The sequence below is a fragment of the Natrix helvetica genome (genome assembly GCF_964273705.1).
Source record: "Natrix helvetica genome assembly, chromosome: 4".
Classification (NCBI taxonomy): domain Eukaryota; kingdom Metazoa; phylum Chordata; class Lepidosauria; order Squamata; family Natricidae; genus Natrix; species Natrix helvetica.
Genome location: NC_138550.1, coordinates 94,230,588 through 94,249,968, shown reverse-complemented (window position 1 = coordinate 94,249,968; position 19,381 = coordinate 94,230,588). Strand labels below are relative to the sequence as shown.

General features: G+C 38.9%; 3 protein-coding genes across 4 annotated transcripts in view; 1 reads left to right on the top strand and 2 right to left on the bottom strand.

Moving 5' to 3' along the window:
* Positions 1–2,002, top strand: part of WRNIP1 (WRN helicase interacting protein 1) — a 37,519-nt gene extending 35,517 nt beyond the window's left edge. Inside the window, exon 7 of the mRNA XM_081951859.1 lies at positions 965–2,002. Within this exon, the coding sequence (XP_081807985.1) occupies positions 965–1,240 (276 nt within the window). The 3' untranslated portion in view covers positions 1,241–2,002. The remainder of the gene's footprint in view (positions 1–964) is intronic.
* A 126-nt stretch (positions 2,003–2,128) lies between these two features.
* On the bottom strand, positions 2,129–9,759 carry LOC309391421 (leukocyte elastase inhibitor-like). 2 transcript variants are annotated; one of them, XM_081951865.1, is made up of 7 exons: positions 9,609–9,759; positions 9,301–9,485; positions 8,312–8,449; positions 7,070–7,187; positions 4,868–5,010; positions 4,149–4,316; positions 2,129–3,535 (listed from the first exon to the last, which is right to left on the bottom strand). In XM_081951865.1, exons 2-7 carry the CDS (start codon positions 9,466–9,468, stop codon positions 3,128–3,130), a joined length of 1,143 nt encoding a protein of 380 aa, XP_081807991.1. In that variant the 5' UTR covers positions 9,469–9,485; positions 9,609–9,759; the 3' UTR covers positions 2,129–3,127. The 2 variants fall into 2 exon arrangements, with proteins under 2 accessions (XP_081807991.1, XP_081807992.1); XM_081951866.1 differs by having other exon boundaries at positions 4,868–4,929.
* An 860-nt stretch (positions 9,760–10,619) lies between these two features.
* Positions 10,620–17,967, bottom strand: LOC309391419 (leukocyte elastase inhibitor-like). Its single transcript, XM_081951862.1, has 7 exons — positions 17,467–17,967; positions 17,158–17,342; positions 15,881–16,018; positions 14,800–14,917; positions 13,158–13,300; positions 12,447–12,614; positions 10,620–11,829 (listed from the first exon to the last, which is right to left on the bottom strand). The coding sequence occupies exons 2-7, from the start codon at positions 17,323–17,325 to the stop codon at positions 11,422–11,424; spliced, it is 1,143 nt and encodes a 380-aa protein (XP_081807988.1). The 5' UTR covers positions 17,326–17,342; positions 17,467–17,967; the 3' UTR covers positions 10,620–11,421.
* Between the last annotated feature and the right edge of the window lie 1,414 nt (positions 17,968–19,381).

The following is a 19,381-nucleotide window of genomic DNA, read 5'->3' as shown; positions in this document are numbered from 1 at the left end:
AAAAAAACAGACCCATTTTTGCGAAAAACAGGCCGTTTTGGGGAGGTTTGCAGAGTGCAAAAAAAAAATTTTCCCCCTTTCGGAAAGCTGTTTAGTTAGAGTGGTTGATGAGAATTGCATTGATCGAGTGCTATGCCAGCAGAAACAAGTCTTAGGTGCTGCAGGTGGTCAGCAATTTCCTTCTCCAGCACATGGATAAATACACCTGGAAACATCTACCTACCTACCTACTCTCTCTCTCCCTACCTATCTACTGTATTTCTCTCTCTTTCCTTCTACCTACCTACCTACCTACTCTCTCTCCCTCCCTCTCTCCCAATCTACTGTATTTCTCTCTCTTTCTATTTCTCTCTATACATCTACCTACCTACCTACCTACATACTCTCTCCCTATCTACCTACTGTATTTCTCTCTCTCTCCCCCACCCCCTCTATCTACCTATATACCTACCTACTTTCTCTCCCCCCATCTACTGTATTTCTCTCTATTTCTCTTTCTCTATCCCTCTACCTACCAACCTACCTACTTTCTCTCTCCCTCTCCCTATCTACTGTATTTCTCTATTTCTCTCTATATATCCCTCTACCTACCTACCTATCTACACATACCTACTGTATATATATATATACTCTGAAAAATACGGTAGTAATGTAACCTTGTATGTTTTTCCTAGGAATATATGCCAATGAGTTCAGTTTAGGAGGTACAAAAGCTAACATTCCAAGAATGGAATGTTCCAGAAAACTCTGGAAACAGTCATTCCTCTGATTCATGGCAATCATGTCACTCCAACGATGTTTTAGTAATTTCAAAAGTTAATTATTCTGAACTAGAAACAATTAGTAGTATTCAAAGACTGGACAAGGTACAAATTTCCACAATCTAGAATAGTATGACTAGTCCAGAAAAGAAACAGTACATTTCACTTGCTTCTTTAATTGTCCCCTTCTTTTTGTTGGATAGGTCTTACTGGCACAGTGTGTGGTCTATTTCGCCAGAGCACCAAAGTCTATTGAAGTGTACAGCGCTTACAGTAATGTGAAAACATGCATAAGAGACCACCAAGGACCTCTTCCGCCTGTCCCTTTACATTTGCGGAATGCACCAACCAAGCTCATGAAAAATTTAGGTTATGGTAAAGATTATAAATATAATCCTATGTACAAGCATCCTGTAGAACAAGAATATTTGCCTGAAGAGTTGAAAGGGATTGATTTTTTCACACAAAGCAAAAAATAATCCCATAATATTTTTCTTAAAAGTTCATTTCAGTTTTAGAAAACTGTATTTTTCCAGGCTAGCCATATTAAACTGGTAGCCTCAAACTGGGATGCCTACCTTTTTTGTATTAAATAGTATGCATATTAATTAAATTATCTTTGGTACAAATGAAACTATTTTGGGGGTATTCTACTGTTCCAATTTGAGGCAAAAAACTGCTCAGCACAGATATACATATACGCATTAATGTTGTCAGAGGTTTCTTAAAGAAACTACACCTTTTCTACACTAATTGCGTAGTCAGAGGAAAATATGTGTTCTATGTAAGGACCTGCTCCTTCTCCACTTGAAGTCCAAACAGCTGCACATTCCTAAACCATTTTATACTACAAAGAATATTTTATTGTAAGTTTTATGCAAATGTAAGAATTGTTTGATAACTTTGCATCAAATACATATTATATATAGTTAACGGCTAAAATCACTTGATTTAATCAAGACTATAAAGGACATTATTGCAAAAATATAAAAAATCAGAATTGCCCAGCTTAGCTAATATTAGGCTTTTTTCAATGGGACTAATATAAGTATATATTTAATGCAACCAATAGAGCTTACAAAGGCCTAATTTTGACATGTCCTTGATTGGAACATGATTTATTCCAGTCTGTAAAGATATACTGCATTTGCACCTTAAGCTGAAAAAAAACCCACCTTATAATTGAAATGTAAATGAGAAAATATTTTTGAAACTGTGAAAATAAAGTTAATTTACAACCATCACTGTTTCCATTTTGCTAAAATGTAAACGAGAAAATATTTTTGAAACTGTGAAAATAAAGTTAATTTACAACCATCACTGTTTCCATTTTGCTAAAAAAAACTTCAGTAATAAAATTGTAAGTACTCTGTTGTATGGTGTGCAGTCTTATACTGTGTTCCTGAGATTTTGTTTTGCTAGCCCAGAGCTCCATCCATAGATAGTTGTAAGAGTCTGGGAAGGGAAGGCAAAGTAGTCATAAAGGCAAAATCATTTGCCAGCTTATCTTAATAAATGACAGCTAAGAGGAAAGCATGAGGGGGCTTTCTTAAATATTTAAAGCAAGAATGCCCCTAAATCATCCAGCAATATAAACTAAACTGAATTGTCCTAACAAGCCCTTCAAAATGTCACTAGAATTTCTTTATTTCACACCTGCCTTCAATAAAAGCAATGCCTGAAGGATGGACAACAATATATATAGATCAGATTTACTGAGGAGAGAGAATGTGGACAAAATATATCAAAAAATAGTAGATTAAGGTCACTGGTGATTCGTATATGAACAATTCTGCATTTACTGAATGATAAGAAAAGTTGTACCATAATTCCTCATAAGGTACTTACTAAGACAAGTGCCAAATTGTTTTGTATTTTTAAGAACAAAAAGGTCACTTTCTGGATTCTATATTATCAATGATTTTCTAGGACCAAAGAGTGTGGACCAAGGACTCTTACATTATATTGAATGAAAGCCAACTTTATTCCGGTAATTCATGTGTTATTTGTTTTACAAAGAACTGAAATCAAACACACCTGAATGTCCCAGATTATAGATGATTACTTTTTGGAGCAAAGTGTCACAGCAAATCTGTTAACAGAAAACCTAGAAAATTCAAGAAAATCAAAAATGGAAAATGGAGCAGGGTTAGCAAACTCGCAGCCCACCGGCCAGATGTGTCATGCACTGGCCATGCCCACATCCGGTCCAACATAGGGGAGGGGAAGTCGCAATGTGTCACGTGATGACCTGGGTTTGACACCCCTGATCTGGAGGAACCCAAGTTATTCAATTCCACCAAGCATGCAGACAAACGTGTGTTTTATAGGAGACTGGAAGTTGGTTTTATGTCTTACGATACTCTTTATGGAAAAGCAAATCTACCAAGGAAAAGGATAGTGTTTGTTGGATTATGACGGATGAAAAATAGGAAAGGATGGTCAGCATTAAAATTCTCCTCCAAGGGCAAACAACAATTTACAAATGTAGCAGCAGTAGCTGCTGCTGCTTCGGTGCCCACTTCATTTACTTCCAGAAATGACTTGTGAACAATTTTAGACACATGGAGATCCTGAGATCCTGACATTCCAGACAAATTAGCCTTGCCACTGTCAAACACATCTAATAGCCCCAAGGCTGCAAAGTAAGATTTAAGATCATAGTTTTCTTCCAGCTGAAATTTAGGTAGATGTATATAAACGTCCACGTCATAATTCATATTTTTGGGCTGGGTCCATTCTTGCAGTTTTTCCAAAGTAAGCTGCTGCTCCAGCTAAAACGGAAAAAAAAGAAGTAGTAATCATTTGAAATATTTCCATTTCAGCACAGAGTAACTCCTTGCTGATAAACAGAACATCTCTGATTTCAGTATGAATGAATTCGCAGAGCCAAAAAGCACATTTCTCTACCTTAGAGTGCTAAACTATTTGCAGCTTTAACAGATTTTCAGATGGAGAAAAAAAAATTAATGCAGTGTTTACAGCATAAACATTATTAGAAGTAAACACAATTTTTTTAAAAAACATTTTCAGGCAAAACCATGGTTGTCCTGTCCAAAATTAACAAAAAAAGCATTTATTTTATATATATCTGTTTACTATTTAAGATACTATTTAAATCTAATTCAGATCTAATCTGTTTCACCCAAGATCATTAGGGATTCATAGTGTCTGGTACAAAGAAGAAAAAGCTTAAAGATTTTCTGTAGATCCCCAGAATAAGGCAGCCTCTCTTCAGAACCCCACTGTGGAGCCACTCAATGCATCACATAAACCACAACTTTGTCCATGCATATGGGTGATCCTACCAAGTATTTACGTGATATTTAGAATAGTTTTGTTTAGGACAATAATTTTACAGCAATAGCAAGAAAACAAGAGAATCACCTGTTCCAGGCCTGTGGAATTATCCTCAATGCTGTCAGGCAAAAGGATTATCATGCTAAGATCCTTTCCCTTGTATGGCAGTTCCAGCACTTGACACTTGCATTCAGGGATATAACCCAAAGGAAGTTTCTCTTTCATAAACATCATCTTCACATTCTTCTTTTCTGTCTGCATTATTTTAAGAATATTACAGTGAGGAGCTTATCAAATAACAAAGAAATAAAGTTTCTCTACGTATTTGCTGAAATTGATAGAACTAGTTCTGGGAAGTGAATCTTTGCAAAACTATATTAATATATAATTGTTCTTTGGAATTATGCAACTCTATTAAACTAAATGAAATTCATTTCCAGGTAAGGATAAACAGAACATCTAAGCCAGCTGAAAAAATAAACCAAGGGAAAAACCCTTCCTAAAGTATAAAAATAAATAAAAACTGCTTTATTGTTTTCCTTTATATATTAGAGCAAATAGACAAATGTCCCACTAAATTCAGTAAAATATTTCAGAACGGAATTAGGTTTAATTTATGGGAAAGTTGAGATTTGTAACTAGTGATTAGGCTCAAAGGAACTGATATAAGGATTCAAAAAGATGGACTACAGATAAGTTAGGATTATGTGTTCAACATTATAAAAGGTTGATGATGCTTCATGAGTGGCTATTGCGACACCTACTTAAACAACAAGCTGTTGTTAGAGAGACAAAAAATTATTTACCTTATTTAATCTAAAAGGCTTGTTTTCGGTATCTTTTTCTTTAAATGCCTTTGCCCAGTTGCCTTTAAAGTAGACAGCATTCACCAAAACCAATTTAGTCATTTCATTGATGGATTCTTCAGGTAACAACTCAGGGATTTTACCTTGACAGAGAAATTTCACTGTTGCAATTAGCTATGCCAAGAATTGAGACTTAAATAATAATATCAGATTAACGAGACTAATCTAAATGCGCTTGTTAAGTGTATACTTCCCCTCTGTAATTATCTTGTAAATAGTTTTCTTTTTTAAAAAAATCCTGAATTAACAAAAGCTGCTGTGCAGTAAATCTCACTGACTGGCCATTTTTGTCAAGTACTTAAGGTGCCACATCTCGAATCAATCAATCAGAATAGAGCTGAAAGGGACCTTAGAGGTCTTCTAGTCCAACCCGCTGCTCATACCCGGGATGGCGAACCTATGGCACGCGTGCTACAGGTGGCATGCAGAGCCATTTGTCAGGGCATGCGAGGCGTTTCCCTATCAGCTGGCCAGCGCGCATGCACGGACTGAGTTCAGCCTTTTTTAAAGCCATTTTTCGCTCTCCCCAGGCTCCAGAGGCTTTGTAGGAGCCTGGGGAGGGCAAAAAGAGCCTCCCCCCCTGCAGAGGCCCTCCAGAGGCTTCAGGAGCTTCCCTGAAGCCTCTGGAGCGCAAAAACTGGCCCTATGGGCAAACCGGAAGTTTGGGAACGGACTTCTGGTTTGCTTGTAGGGTTGGTTTAAGCCCTCTGGAGGCTTCAGGGACCTTCAGGAGGCTTCCCTGAAGCCTCAGGAGGAATAAAAACGACCCTACGAGCAAACCGGAAGTCACTTCTGGTTTGCTTGTAGGGTCGTTTTTGCCCTTCGGAGGCTCCAGGGAAGCCTCCTGACGGTCCCTGAAGCCACCAGAGGGCCTCGGAGAGGGGGAGGCTTTTTTCACCCTCCCCAGGCTCCTATAAAGCCTCTGGAGCCTGGGGAGGGTGAAAAAAGCATGCGAAAAATGGGGGAAAGCACCTCTCATGCACACATGCACATGGGGTGGGGGGTTGCGCGTTGCGTTATGGGTGCGGCATGACTCCCCCTCTGCTGCTCCCTTATGGCACGTGAGCCAAAAAAGGTTCGCCATCGCTGCCCTATACCATTTCAGACAAGTGACTATATAGTCTCTTCTTAAAAACTCCAGTGACAAAGTACCTACAACTTCTGCTATGAAGCTGTTCCACTGGTTAATTGTACTCACTGTTAGAAAGTTTCTCCTTAGTTCCAGGTTGCTCCTCTCCTGGATTAGTTTCCATCCATTGCTTTGGTAAATAATTTGACCCCCTCCTCTTTGTGGCAACCTCTCAAATACAGGAATACTCCTATTATGTCACCCCTCGTCCTTCTTTTCTCTAGACTAGCCAAACCCAAAATCACCCAATTTAAAATTAAATTCTCTTTTTAATCAACATATTAGTCAAAACATTCAGCGTTTTTAATATTCATTTGCTGAAGTAACATCAGTTCCAACACTCCTGGCCTTCTGAAAGAGTCTTAAAATCTGACTGCTGGCTGGTCTGGAGCCCTGACAGGCGGGTTCTGTGCTGGGAGGGCAAGGGTGGCTGATGGGTTAGAGAGTAGATCCACATCCTCATGTACCCTGTCCTCTTGGTTTTTGATCTATTTATTCTTTCTAAATTTTAATTAGTTTCTATTGTCTTTATCTTATCATTTTATAAGATCCCCAAAGTCACTTAAAAAGTGAGGTAAGCAGCATATAAATTGAATTACTAAAATAAAAGAATGTGAGTTGCATTAAGCAGACCCATTAATATGTAATGTCCATTTTGTAGGTATTTCTCAAGGAATATTCTAAGGGCAAGGACAATATGGAACATTCACTTATTGTATCTTGTGTATCTGTGGGTTGTTCCCAAATTTGTGTTTTATCAGAATTGGTATGCCGATCCAAAGTACCTTTTATCAAAATATATGCTGCTAACTGGATCCCTTATTAACCACTATACAAAAAGAACCCATTCTGTAAGATTAACTGTTCCAAACTATTATTTTGCTTTCTCATTTATCAATCCCAGAAATTGGTCTTTTATGGCAGCATTATGGCAAATAAAAATAAGGGTTTGACTAACATGTAGACCCAAGAAAAGATAATACTATAGTTGTTAATTTTTTTAAAAATCTTACCTTCAGTCTGTTGTTCAACCCATTGGTTAATTTCCTTTTTTGCCTTGCCTGGAGCATTTGAGAAGTCCACTGTGGATAATTCAGCTCCATACAAATTCTGGGTGCTAGTCAAGAAATCCTATGAAAATGAGACATGTATTTAATTATAGAATTTTAAAATAAGTATATTTTTTATGGATAGCAAGCGGGGAAGCATTTACATTTAATGAATAATAACAATGCTCATCTCCAATCAATTAGAGATGTAATTAATCCCCTTGTTCCTGCTTGGCAGCCTTTTTCTAACTGCATTTAAGCAAGCAGTCACAATAACATAATGAAGCCATGTCCCTCAAGGCTGATGTAGTCTGTGTTGAAATTTTCCAATTCACTGTCATGATAACCATGCTTAAGCTGAACAACACCACTAGCCTTCTTCGGTACTTTATACAATAATACAATAGTAGAGTTGGAAGGGACCTTGGAGGCCTTCTAGTCCAACCCCCTGCCTAGGCAGGAAACCCTATACCCCCCCTGCCTAGGCAGGAAACCCTATACCGTTTCAGGCAAATGGCTACTTTAACCATGAGATTAGCATCCTTTGTTTTGATTGAAATGTACCCTGAACAGAATGGTCTTTGGGGAAAGTTTATTCTTCTGAAAAGAGATGCATATTATACAAACAGTTTGCAATTTAATTGAAAAATCTGGATCTATCTCATAAGGTGAGCTGCAATGCTTCTACATATCACAAGAAACATAACTGTATGTGGATAAAAGAGAGAAAAACAAGGAACCTGTAAATCTGCATATTTCGTAGCTGCCATGGAATATGCACCTGGAGAAGCAATATGGTGTGGGGATAGGAAATTTTAGCAAAACACGGTATTTTCCCAGAGATAGACACCGAGATTAAATGGCTGCGAAGTCCCAAAATGGAGGAGGGAGAGGGGAAGAGGTTCAGGGTAGCTACACCCTGGAATCTCTCAGGATATACTAGGTTAGATGGTTATAGCTCTCCTTTGGCAAGATTCTGTCCATTAGGCATAAGAAAATGAATGACTGGATGTGATTGGATCTCACTGTATTGTCTTTGGGCAGGGCTGATCATAGCAGACCTAATTAAAGAGGTTAAGTTTCACTTCAAGCAAAGAAGAATTGTATTGCTTAATAACATAGTCTAACAAAACTTGTAATTGACTTATTAAGCCATTCTGATGGTCCACAAATTATTGATATTTATTTATTTAGCAATCTACTTACAGACAAAAAGTTGAAAGTTTTTTCTCCATACAACCTATTAGCAAGTTTCAATATATAAGGTGCATTGCTCTGGTTAATTTTAGTATTGAGCGTGTGAAGTACTGAATGAAAGTCTTCAACACCATCAAAATGAAGTGTCTGCATGGAAAAGACAAGTCCTACTTTAGTACCAATAAGAACAGTGAAATTAGGGTTAGTGCAAACATAATTTTGACTAAGAACAATGGACACATTTCAGAAATCTACAGATTCACGGGTAGAAAGAATACATAAACAAACCGCACAATGGATCACTCTTTGCAAACTTAGGTTTTATCTTAAAAGAGACGCATATAATATCTAAGATTAATAGAATGGATTATACATATACGAGGAAAAATGAGGGATTTATCAAAGGCTGAATGTGTTTACTATATATTCTGTCTTGGGAAATTAGAAAACAGGTTGGTTTATTCAAAATTACCTTAGGGTATCAATTACAGAATCTATGTAGACTAGGCACAAAACTATTGGAACTGATGAGGGAAAAATTAAATGTCTGATTTTCATAACAAATGATTTTTTGATAAAGCTTAGCAAGAGAGTAGAGAATGTTTCCTTTGAATTCAACTCAGAATCTTTATTTTCAATTTTGTTCCTACATCCTTACAACAATATGTGGAAAATCTAAACTAAGGGTTTTCAAACTTTCTCATAAATTGTAACCTGTCAGTTAAGAACCTCTGATCAGTATGCCAATTTTAGTGATAGAAAATTGTCTGTCTGTCTGTCTCCCTTGAAAATTATTTGTTCAGCAGAACATTAGTAAAAACCCGGGAGTAATCATTAACATGATTCATCGTGTTAAAGCCAAACATAACTTCCCTGTACTAGAGACGGTCTTTCAAAAAATGCAGCACTTAAAATACAACTCTCCTTACAAGAGCAACAATTCCTCCGAGCAGCCATATTTATGGTAACTAACATGTCAGAAAAAAATATCTGCTGACCTTCAAGAGTTCCGAGGCTGTGTTACCCCGGGCCCCTAAGACGATCATGGCCAGGGCGGAGGATAAACTGAACGGAGAAAAGAAAAGGTTGCCGGTTGGGTGGGCTTCCTTCAACTTTTGGAAAAGATCCAGAGCAAACTGCGAGTTTGCATTAGCCAGTTTATCCATAGTGACGAACGGGAAAGCTTGAAAACGAAAGAAAGAAAGAGAAATATTTCTGATGCACCTTTGAGATTATAGCCCCTATGCCGAGCAACGACGACGGGAGAGCAAGCGCAAGCTTTAAATGCCTTAAATTCCACCCTTACCTGCCGAGAGAAGACCAGCGTCGATGCTGAAGGTGGGTTGGAGGCGCAGAGAACCACTCCCGCGCAGATCTCGGCTCTTGACGTTGCGAGGAAGGGAGCGCCGGGGCGAGATCTCTGGAGCCGGCGAGGTGGTAGCGCCCTTGGACTCTGAACTTCACCGGATGGCATGGGGGGGGGGGGGGAGTGTTTTGAACCGGCTGCTTTCGGCAGTCGGAAGGCGTGAGATGAACGATAGGAGGAGGAAGGGTGGGGCTGCCGTCAATGTGCCTAAATCCGAGGACACGGCCTCCAATACACGCACCTAGGCCACCCGCCCCAGCTGCAAAAGCTCGCTGGCATTACCTCTTTGTATTTTTTTGTGCATCAATTTTCTCCTTATATCCTGATTCCCTACAGGTTGAACTATACGTGGAAAAGGTAAACCAAAGATTTCCAAACTTTCCCATAGAGTATAGTATAATATGTAAGTCTAAATAAAATCCCCAGAACCTCTGATCAATAGGCCAAGTTATAGAAATTTGTCTATCTGTCTTTCTGTCTGTCTGTCTCTCTCATCTATCTTTCCAACTATCATCTCTCTCTCTCTCCATGTCTACCATCTATCTATCATCTGTCTGTCTGTCTGTCTATCTATCATCTATCTATCTATCTATCTATCTATCTATCTATCTATCTTTCTAAACTATCTGTCTATCATCCATCCATCTATCTATCTATCTATCTATCTATCTATCTATCTATCTATCTATCTATCTATCTATCTATCTATCTATCTATCTATCTATCTATCTATCTATCTATCTAATCTATAATGTCATCTATCTATCTGTCTATCTATCTATCTATCATCTATCTATCCATCCAGCCAGCCAGCCAGCCAGCCAGAGGTGAGTTGCCAATTTTTTTACTGCCAGTTCGGGTGCGCTCCTGTGCATGACAGATATCCAGGCACATAAACTAAACTGAATTGTTGGAAGTAACAAGCCCTTCAAAATGTCACTAGAATTTCTTTAGTTCACATCCACCTTCAATAAAATCAATGCCTGAAGGATGGACAACAATATATATAGTTCAGATTTACCGAGGAGAGAGAATGTGGAAAAAATAAAAAAATGTAAATTGAGGTCATTAATGATTCACATGTGGACAATTCTGCATTTACTGAATGATAAGAATACTTGTACCATAATTCCTCATAAGGTACATACTAAGATTCCAAATTGTTTTGTATTTTTAAGAACAAAAAGGTTGCTTTCTGGATTTTATATTATCAATGATTTTTCCAGGACCAAAGAGTCTGGACCAAGGAATCTTACATTACATTGAATGAAAGCCAATTTTATTCCAGTAATTTATGTTATTCATTTTACAAATACAATGCATAGTAGCTGCCCCTTGTCTGACGGCTTCCAAACAGCTCAAACTTCAATACCCAGAATTTGTAGCTAGCTGGAAATTAAAAGAACTGAAATCAAACACATCTGAATGTTCAGACCACAGATGATTACCTTTCAGAGCAAAGTGCCACAGAAAATCTGTTAACATAAAATCAAGAAAATTAAAGAAAATTAAAGATGAAAAACATCTGGGGCAGGGGTGTCAAACCTGCAGTCCTTGGGCTGGACGTTTCATGCATTGGCCATGCCCACTCCCAGTCTAGCGAAGGGAGGGGGCAGTCACAACATGTCACATGACGACGTGCGTTTGGCACCCCTGATCTGGAGGAACCCAACTTATTCAATTCCACCAAGCATGCAGAGAAACGTGTATTTGATAAGAAGCTGGAAGTTGCTTTTATGACTTACGATACTCTCTATGGAGAAGCAAATCTACCAAGGAAAAGTATAATGTTTGTTGGATTATGACGGATAAAAAATAGGAAAGGATGATCAGCAATAAAATCCTCCGCCATGAGCGAACAAAGGAACATAATTGTAGCAGCACTAGCTGCTGCTGCTTCGGTGCCCACTTCATTTACTTCCAGAAATGACTTGTGAACAATTTTAGACACATGGAGATCCGGGGCTCCTGACATTCCAGACAAATTAGCCTTGCCACTGTCAAACACATCTAATAGCCCCAAGGCTGCAAAGTAAGATTTAAGATCATAGTTTTCTTCCAGCTGAAATTTAGGCAAATGTACATAGACGTCCACATGGGAATTCATATTTTTGGGCTGGGTCCATTCTTGCAGTTTTTCCAAAGTAAGCTGCTGCTCCAGCTAAAATGGCAAAAAAGAAGAAGTAATCATTTGCATCACTGTGCCACAATATTTCCATTTCAGCACAAAGTACATGTTGCTGAAAAAGAGGAAGTCACTGATTTCAGCATGAATTAATTTGCAAAGCCAGAAAGCACATTTTTCTACCCCACACATGGTCTTTCTCTAACTGAGTGCAAGATGGTTTCTGCCCCAGGCTAAACTATTTGCAGCTTTAACAGATGTTCAGATGGGGAAAAAATAATGCAGAGTTTACAGCATAAACATTATTCGAAGTAAACATAGATTTAAAAAATATATATTTTCAGACAAAAAACATAACATAAAAAGCATTTACTTTATAGATACCTTTCTGTATACTATTTAAATCTAATTCAGATCTAATCTGTTTTCAGTTCTTTCACCCGAGATTATTAGGGATTCATAGTGTCTGGTACAAAAATGAAGAAAACTCTTAAAGATTTTCTGTATATCCCCAGAATAAGGCAGACTCTCTTCAGAACCACTGATGTATATGCATATGGCTGATCCTTCCAAGTATTGCATTCATGTACTATTCAGAATAATTTTGTTTAGGACAATGATTTTATAGCAAAGCAAGAAAACGACACAATCACCTGTTCCAGGCCTGTGGAATTATCCTCAATGTTATCAGGCAAAAGGATTATCATGCTAAGATCCTTTCCCTTGTATGGCAGTTCCAGCACACGGCACTTGCATTCAGGGATATAACGAAAAGGAAGTTTCTCTTTCATAAACATCATCTTCACATTCTTCTTTTCTGTCTGCATTATTTTAAGAATATTACAATGAGGAGCTTATCAAACATATATGTTTTTATATATGCTGAAATTGATAGAACTGTTTTTGGGAAGTGTATCTTTGCAAAACTATATTAATATATACCTGTGTTTTGGAATCATACAACTCTATTAAGCTAAATGAAATTCATTTCCTGGTAAGGATAAACAGAATATCTAAACCAATTAAAAAATTAAACCAAGAAAAAAATACCTACCTAGAGTATAAAAATAAATAAAAACTGCTTTATTGTTTTCCTTCATATATTAGAGCAAATAGACAAATGACCCACTAAATTCAGTCAAATATTTCAGAACAGAATTAGGTTTAACTTATGGTAAAGTTGAGATTTGTCACTAGTGATTAGGCTCAAGGGAATTAATATAATTCAAAAACATGACTAAAAATAAGTTACGGTTATGTGCTCAATGCTATCATAAAAGGTTGAAGATGCTTTATGAGAGTGGCTATTGCTACACCTACGTAAACAAGCTGTTCTTACAGAAGAGAAACAAAAATTTATTTACCTTATTTAGTCTAAAAGGCATGTCTTCAGTATCTTTTTCATTAAATGCCTTTGCCCAGTTGCCTTTAAAGTAGACAGCATTCACCAAAACCAATTTAGTCATTTCATTGATGGATCCTTCAGGTAACAACTCAGGGATTTTACCTTGATGGAGACATTTCACTGTTAGCTGTGCCAAGCGTTCAGGCTTAAATAATATTATCAGATCATTCAGACTGATCTAAATGCACTTGTTAAATATATATTTCCCCTCTGCAATTATCTAGTAAATATTTTTCTTTTTTTTAAATCCTGACTTAGCAAAAGCTGCTGTACAGTAAATCTCACTGACTGGCCATTTCTGTCATGTGCTTAAGGTGCCACATCTCCAGAATCAATCAATCAATCAGAATAGAACTGGAAGGAATCTTGGAGGTCTTCTAGTCCAACCCGCTGCTCAAGTAGGAGACCCTATACCATTTCAGACAAGTGACTATATAGTCTCTTCTTAAAAACCTCCAGTGACAAAGTACCTACAACTTCTGCCAGGAAGCTGTTCCACTGGTTAATTTTCCTCACTGTTAGAAAGTTTATCCTTAGTTCCAGGTTGCTTCTCTCCTGGATTAGTTTCCATCCATTGTTTCTTATCCTGCCTGCATGTGCTTTGGTACATAATTTGACTCCCCCCTCTTTGTGGCAACCTCTCAAATATTGGAATAATGCTAGTCCTTATTTTCTTTAGAGTAGCCAAACCCAAAACCACCCAATTTAAAATAAAATCCTCTTTTTACTCAACATATTAATCAAAACATTCAGTGCCTTTAATATTCATTTGCTGAGGTAACATCAGCCTCAACACTCCTGGCCTTCTGGAAAAGTCTTAAAGTTGCATTAAGTTAAGGTAAAGTTACCTTAAGTTGCATTAAGGTAAAGTATAGCTTCCCCTGGTACATATGTGCTAGTAGTTCCTGACTCGAGGGGGCAATGCTCATCTCCGTTTCAAAGCTGAAGAGCCAGTGCTGTCCGAAGACGTCTAAGTGGTCATGTGGCCAGCATGACTAAATGCTGAAGGCGCACATAGCACTGTTACCTTCCCACCAAAGGTGGTTCCTATTTTTCAACTTGCATTTTTATATGCTTTCACACTGCTAGGTTGGCAGAAGGTGGGACAAGTAACGGGAGCTCACTCCGTTACGCAGTTCTAGGGACTCGAACCGCTGAGCTGCTGACCTTTCTGATCCACAAGCTCAGCGTCTTAGCCACTGAGCCACTGAGTCCCTTCAAGTTGCATTAAGTAGATCTATTAATATGTAATGTATCTCTCAGGAAATACTGTAAGGGCAAGGACAATGTGGAACATTCATTATTTGTGTCCTGTGTATCTGTGGGCTGTTCCCAAAATTGTGTTTTATCAGACTTGTTATGCTGGCTCAAAATATCTTTTATCAAGATATATGCTGCTAACTGGATCCCTTATTAACCACTATACCAAAAAAAAAAAAACCACCATATTCTGTAAAATTAACTCTTCCAAACTATTATTTTGCTTTCCCTTTTATCAATTCTGGAAATTGGTCTTTTATGGCAGCAAATAAAAGTAAGGGTTTGACTATCACATAGACCCAAGAAAAGATAATACTATAGTTTTTTGTTTTAAAACTCACCTTCAGTCTGCTGTTCAACCCATTGGTTAATTTCCTTTTTTGCCTTGTCTGGAGCATTTGAGAAGTCCACTGTGGATAATTCAGCTCCATACAAATTCTGGGTGCTAGTCAAGAAATCCTATGAAAATGAGACATATAATATTTAATTATAAAATTTTAAAATAAGTATAATTTTTATGGATAGTAAGCGGGGAAGCATTTACATTTAATAAATAATAACAAAGATCATCTGCAATCAATTAGTGATCTAATTAATCTTCCTCTTCCTGCTTGGCAAATTTTCCAATTTACTGTCATAATAACCATGTTTAGGCTGAAAAACACAAATAGCCAAAGGGAAAAGTGGACTATTCTGAGTGAGATCGTAAATCTAGACCTCCATGCTCTTCTTCATTTTAACCATGATACAAGATTAAGCATCATGTTTTTGACTGAAATGTAACCTGAACAGATTGGCCTTTGAATAAAGTTTATTCTTCTGAAAAGAGATGCATGTTATACATATACTTTGTAATCTAATTGGAAAATCTGGATGTATCTCATAAGGTGAGCTGCAATACTTCTACAATTCACAAGGAAGATGACACTGTAGATAAAAGAGAGAAAAACAATGAACCTGTAAATCTGCATATTTCATAGCTGCCATGGAATATGCACCTGGAGAAACAATGTGGGGAGGGGTTTAGGAAATTTTAGCAAAACATGGTGTTTCCCCAGAGATAGAAACCCAGATTAAATGGCTGTGAAGTCCCAAAATGAAGGAGGCAGAGGAGAAGCGGTTCAGGGTAGCTACACCCTGGAAACTCTCAGGATATAGTAGGTTAGATGGTTACAGCTGTCATTTGCCAAGAGTCTGGCCATTAGGTATAAGAAAATGAATGACTGGATAAGAGTGGATCTCACTATTGTCTTTGAGCTGGGCTTACCATAGCAGACCTAATTAAAAGAGATTAAAGATTCACTTCAAGCAAAGAATAACTATTGCTTAATATCATAGTCTAATAAAACTTGAAATTGACCTATAAAACTAACCCAATGGTCCATAAATTATTGATGTTTATTTATTTAGCAAGCTACTTACAGACAAAAAGTTGAAAGTTTTTTCTCCATACAACCTATTAGCAAGTTTCAATATATAAGGTGCATTGCTCCGGTTAATTTTAGTATTGAGCGTGTGAAATACTGAATGGAAGTCTTCAACACCATCAAAATGAAGTGTCTGCATGGAAAAGACAAGTCCTACTTTAATACCAATAAGAACAGTGAAATTAGGGTTAGTGCAAAAATAATGTTGTCTAAGAACAATGGACACATTTCAGAAATCTACAGATTCACAGGTAGAAAGAATACATAAACAAACAGCATGATGGACCACTCTTTGCAAACTTAGGTTTCATTTTAAAAGAGGCACATATAATATCTAAGATTAATAGGATGGGTTATACATATACGAGGAAAAATGAGGGATTTATCAAAGCCTGAATGTGTTTACTATATATTCTGTCTTGGGAAATTAGAAAACAGGTTGGTTTATTCAAAATTACCTTAGGGTATCAATTACAGAATCTATGGCACAAAACTAATTGGAATGGATAAGGAAAAGTTAAATATTAGTCTGATTTTCATTAACAAATGATTTTTTGATAAAGCATAGCAAGAGAGTAGAGAATGTTTCCTTTGAATACAATGGAGAGCATCAGAATGTTTATGTTCAATTTTGTTCCTACATCCTTATTCCATACAGGTTGGACAACTATATGTGGAAAATCTAAACTAAGGGTTTTTAAACTTTCTTACAGTGTAACCTGTCAGTTAAAAACCTCTGATCAATATGCCAACTGTGATAGAAAATTATCTATCTATCTGTCTGTCTGTCTGTCTGTCTGTCTGTCTGTCTGCCTGCCTGCCTGCCTGCCTGCCTTCATGCATGCATGCCTACCTACCTATCTCCATCATCCATCCATCTGCCCATCCCTCCCACCCTCTTTCCCTCCATCCATCTATTATCAAGTGGCTAGCTGATGATATTAGCTACTTAGCTATCTATCATTTATCTATCTATCTTTATCATCTATCTATCACTCCTATTATCTTGAAAATTGTTTGTTCAGCTGATCACTAGTAAAAACCTGGAGTAAATCAGGAAAGAAGCAACATTACTGATCTTGTGTCTTACTAACTTTTTGGAAGTCCTAACGAAATCTAGCGATATACTTAATACATTTTAAATCGATGACTCATCCCTAAACTAGAGGCGGTCTTTCAAATATACAGCACTTAAAGTACAACGCGCTTTAAAAAGAACCACACTTCCTCATAGCAGCCATACTAATACGTCAGAAAAAAATATCTGCTGACCTTCAAGAGTTCCGAGGCTGTGTTACCCCGGGCCCCTAAGACGATCATGGCCAGGGCGGAGGATAAACTGAACGGAGAAAAGAAAAGGTTGCCGGTTGGGTGGGCTTCCTTCAACTTTTGGAAAAGATCCAGAGCAAACTGCGAGTTTGCATTAGCCAGTTTATCCATAGTGACGAACGGGAAAGCTTGAAAACGAAAGAAAGAAAAGAGAAATATTTCTGATGCACCTTTGAGATTATAGCCCCTATGCCGAGCAACGACGACAGGAGAGCAAGAGCAAGCTTTAAATGCCTTAAATTCCACCCTTACCTGCCGAGAGAAGACCAGCGTCGATGCTGAAGCTGGGTTGGATGCACAGAGAGCTACTCCCGCGCAGATCTCGGCTCTTGACGTTGCGGGAAGGGAGGGCCGGGGCGATCTCTGGAGCCGGCGAGGCGGTAGCGCCCTCGGACTCTGAACTTCACCGGATGGCACGGGGGGTGGGGGAGTGTTTTGAACCGGCTGCTTTCGAGAATCGGGAGGCGTGAGATGAACGATAGGAGGAGGAAGGGTGGGGCTGCCATCAATGTGCCTAAATCCGAAGACACGGCCTCCAATACACACACCTAGGCCACCCGCCCCAGCTGCAAAAGCTTGCTGGCATTACTTCTTTGTATTTTTTGTGCATCAATTTTCTCCTTATATCCTGATTCCCTACAGGTTGAACAATTATACGTGGAAAAGGTAAACCAAAGATTTTCAAACTTTCTCATAGAGTATAGTATAATATGTAAGTCTAAATAAAATCCCCAGAACCTCTGATCAATAGGCCAAGTTATAGAAAATTGTCTGTCTGTCTGTCTCTCTCATCTACCTTTCCAACTATCATCTCTATCTCTCTCCATCATGTCTACCATCTATCATCTGTCCGTCTATCGTCTGTCTGTCTGTCTATCATCCATCTATCTATCTATCTATCTATCTATCTATCTATCTATCTATCTATCTATCTATCTATCTATCTATCTATCTATCTATCTATCTATCTACCTACCTACCTACCTACCTACCTACCTACCTACCTACCTACCTGTTAGATATTAACATATATCGGAGGAAGTCTCCTCTCTGGTCCGCTGCTACAGCGGGAAACAGGTATCGCTCTGATTGGTCGAGAGGCGTACCCGAGTACTATAAAAGGGGAACCCTCCGGCCACAGAACAAGCTGGATCACTACTACTACTAATAAAGAGCTGTTAAGTCACTTCGTGTCCGCAGTCTGTTCTCTCGTTGCCCAGATCCAACATTGGCGACGAAGGTGGGATCGAGAGACAGATAGGACGAAGAACGCTACCTCCAGAATCTCCAGAATTGATCCAGCCTAGGAATTCGGCAGAAATTCCGGCAGCCATCTCAGGTCACCACAGCGCGGCAAATTCAAACGAGAGAAGATGGCGATGCACACTCCCCCCGCTCCATTCGACCCAGAGAACGACGAATGGGAAGCCTTCATGATTCGTTTCGAGTGGTTTTCTCGAAGCGAACGAATACACGGGGATCACCGACGCCCGGAAGAAAAACATCTTCCTCGGCTACTGCGGAAAAGAAGTTTTCAACACGGCCAGAGACCTCACCGCGCCCACTCCAATACAGGCAGTATCATGGGCGGCGTTGCAACAGGCTCTACAGACTCATTACGCGCCAAAACCTTCCCGCCATGTTTGCCACCAAGCATTCAACACGAGGAACCAGAAGGCGGGAGAATCTATCAACCAGTACGTTGCAGCCCTACGAAAAGCAGCCACACATTGTGGATTCAGAGACCTGGATGAGCAGATTATGGATCGACTCGTTAGCGGGCTGAGAGACATTTCCCTACAAAAACGGCTGTTAGCCAAAACCAATTTAAGCCTACAGATTGTACTCGACGAGGCAAGAGCTTCAGAAGCAGCAGACAGATCAGCGGAGACCATTCAACGCGGATTCAACACAGGCCAGCCAGCGCCAAGACACACCAGAGTCCACTACGAGGACACCATTCCAGATTTCGGGGATCCCGAGCTCGAGGAAAGTCACCTGATGCGGAGCAGTCACGTGAGACCTGGGGGGAGACCCGGATCCCGTTTGCCGCCCTGCGCAAGCTGCGGAGGGAATCACCCCCGGTCTACCTGTCGGTTCAGGAACGTTGTTTGTTCGCACTGCGACAAACTGGGGCACATCGCACGAGTGTGCCGGAGCGAAGCCC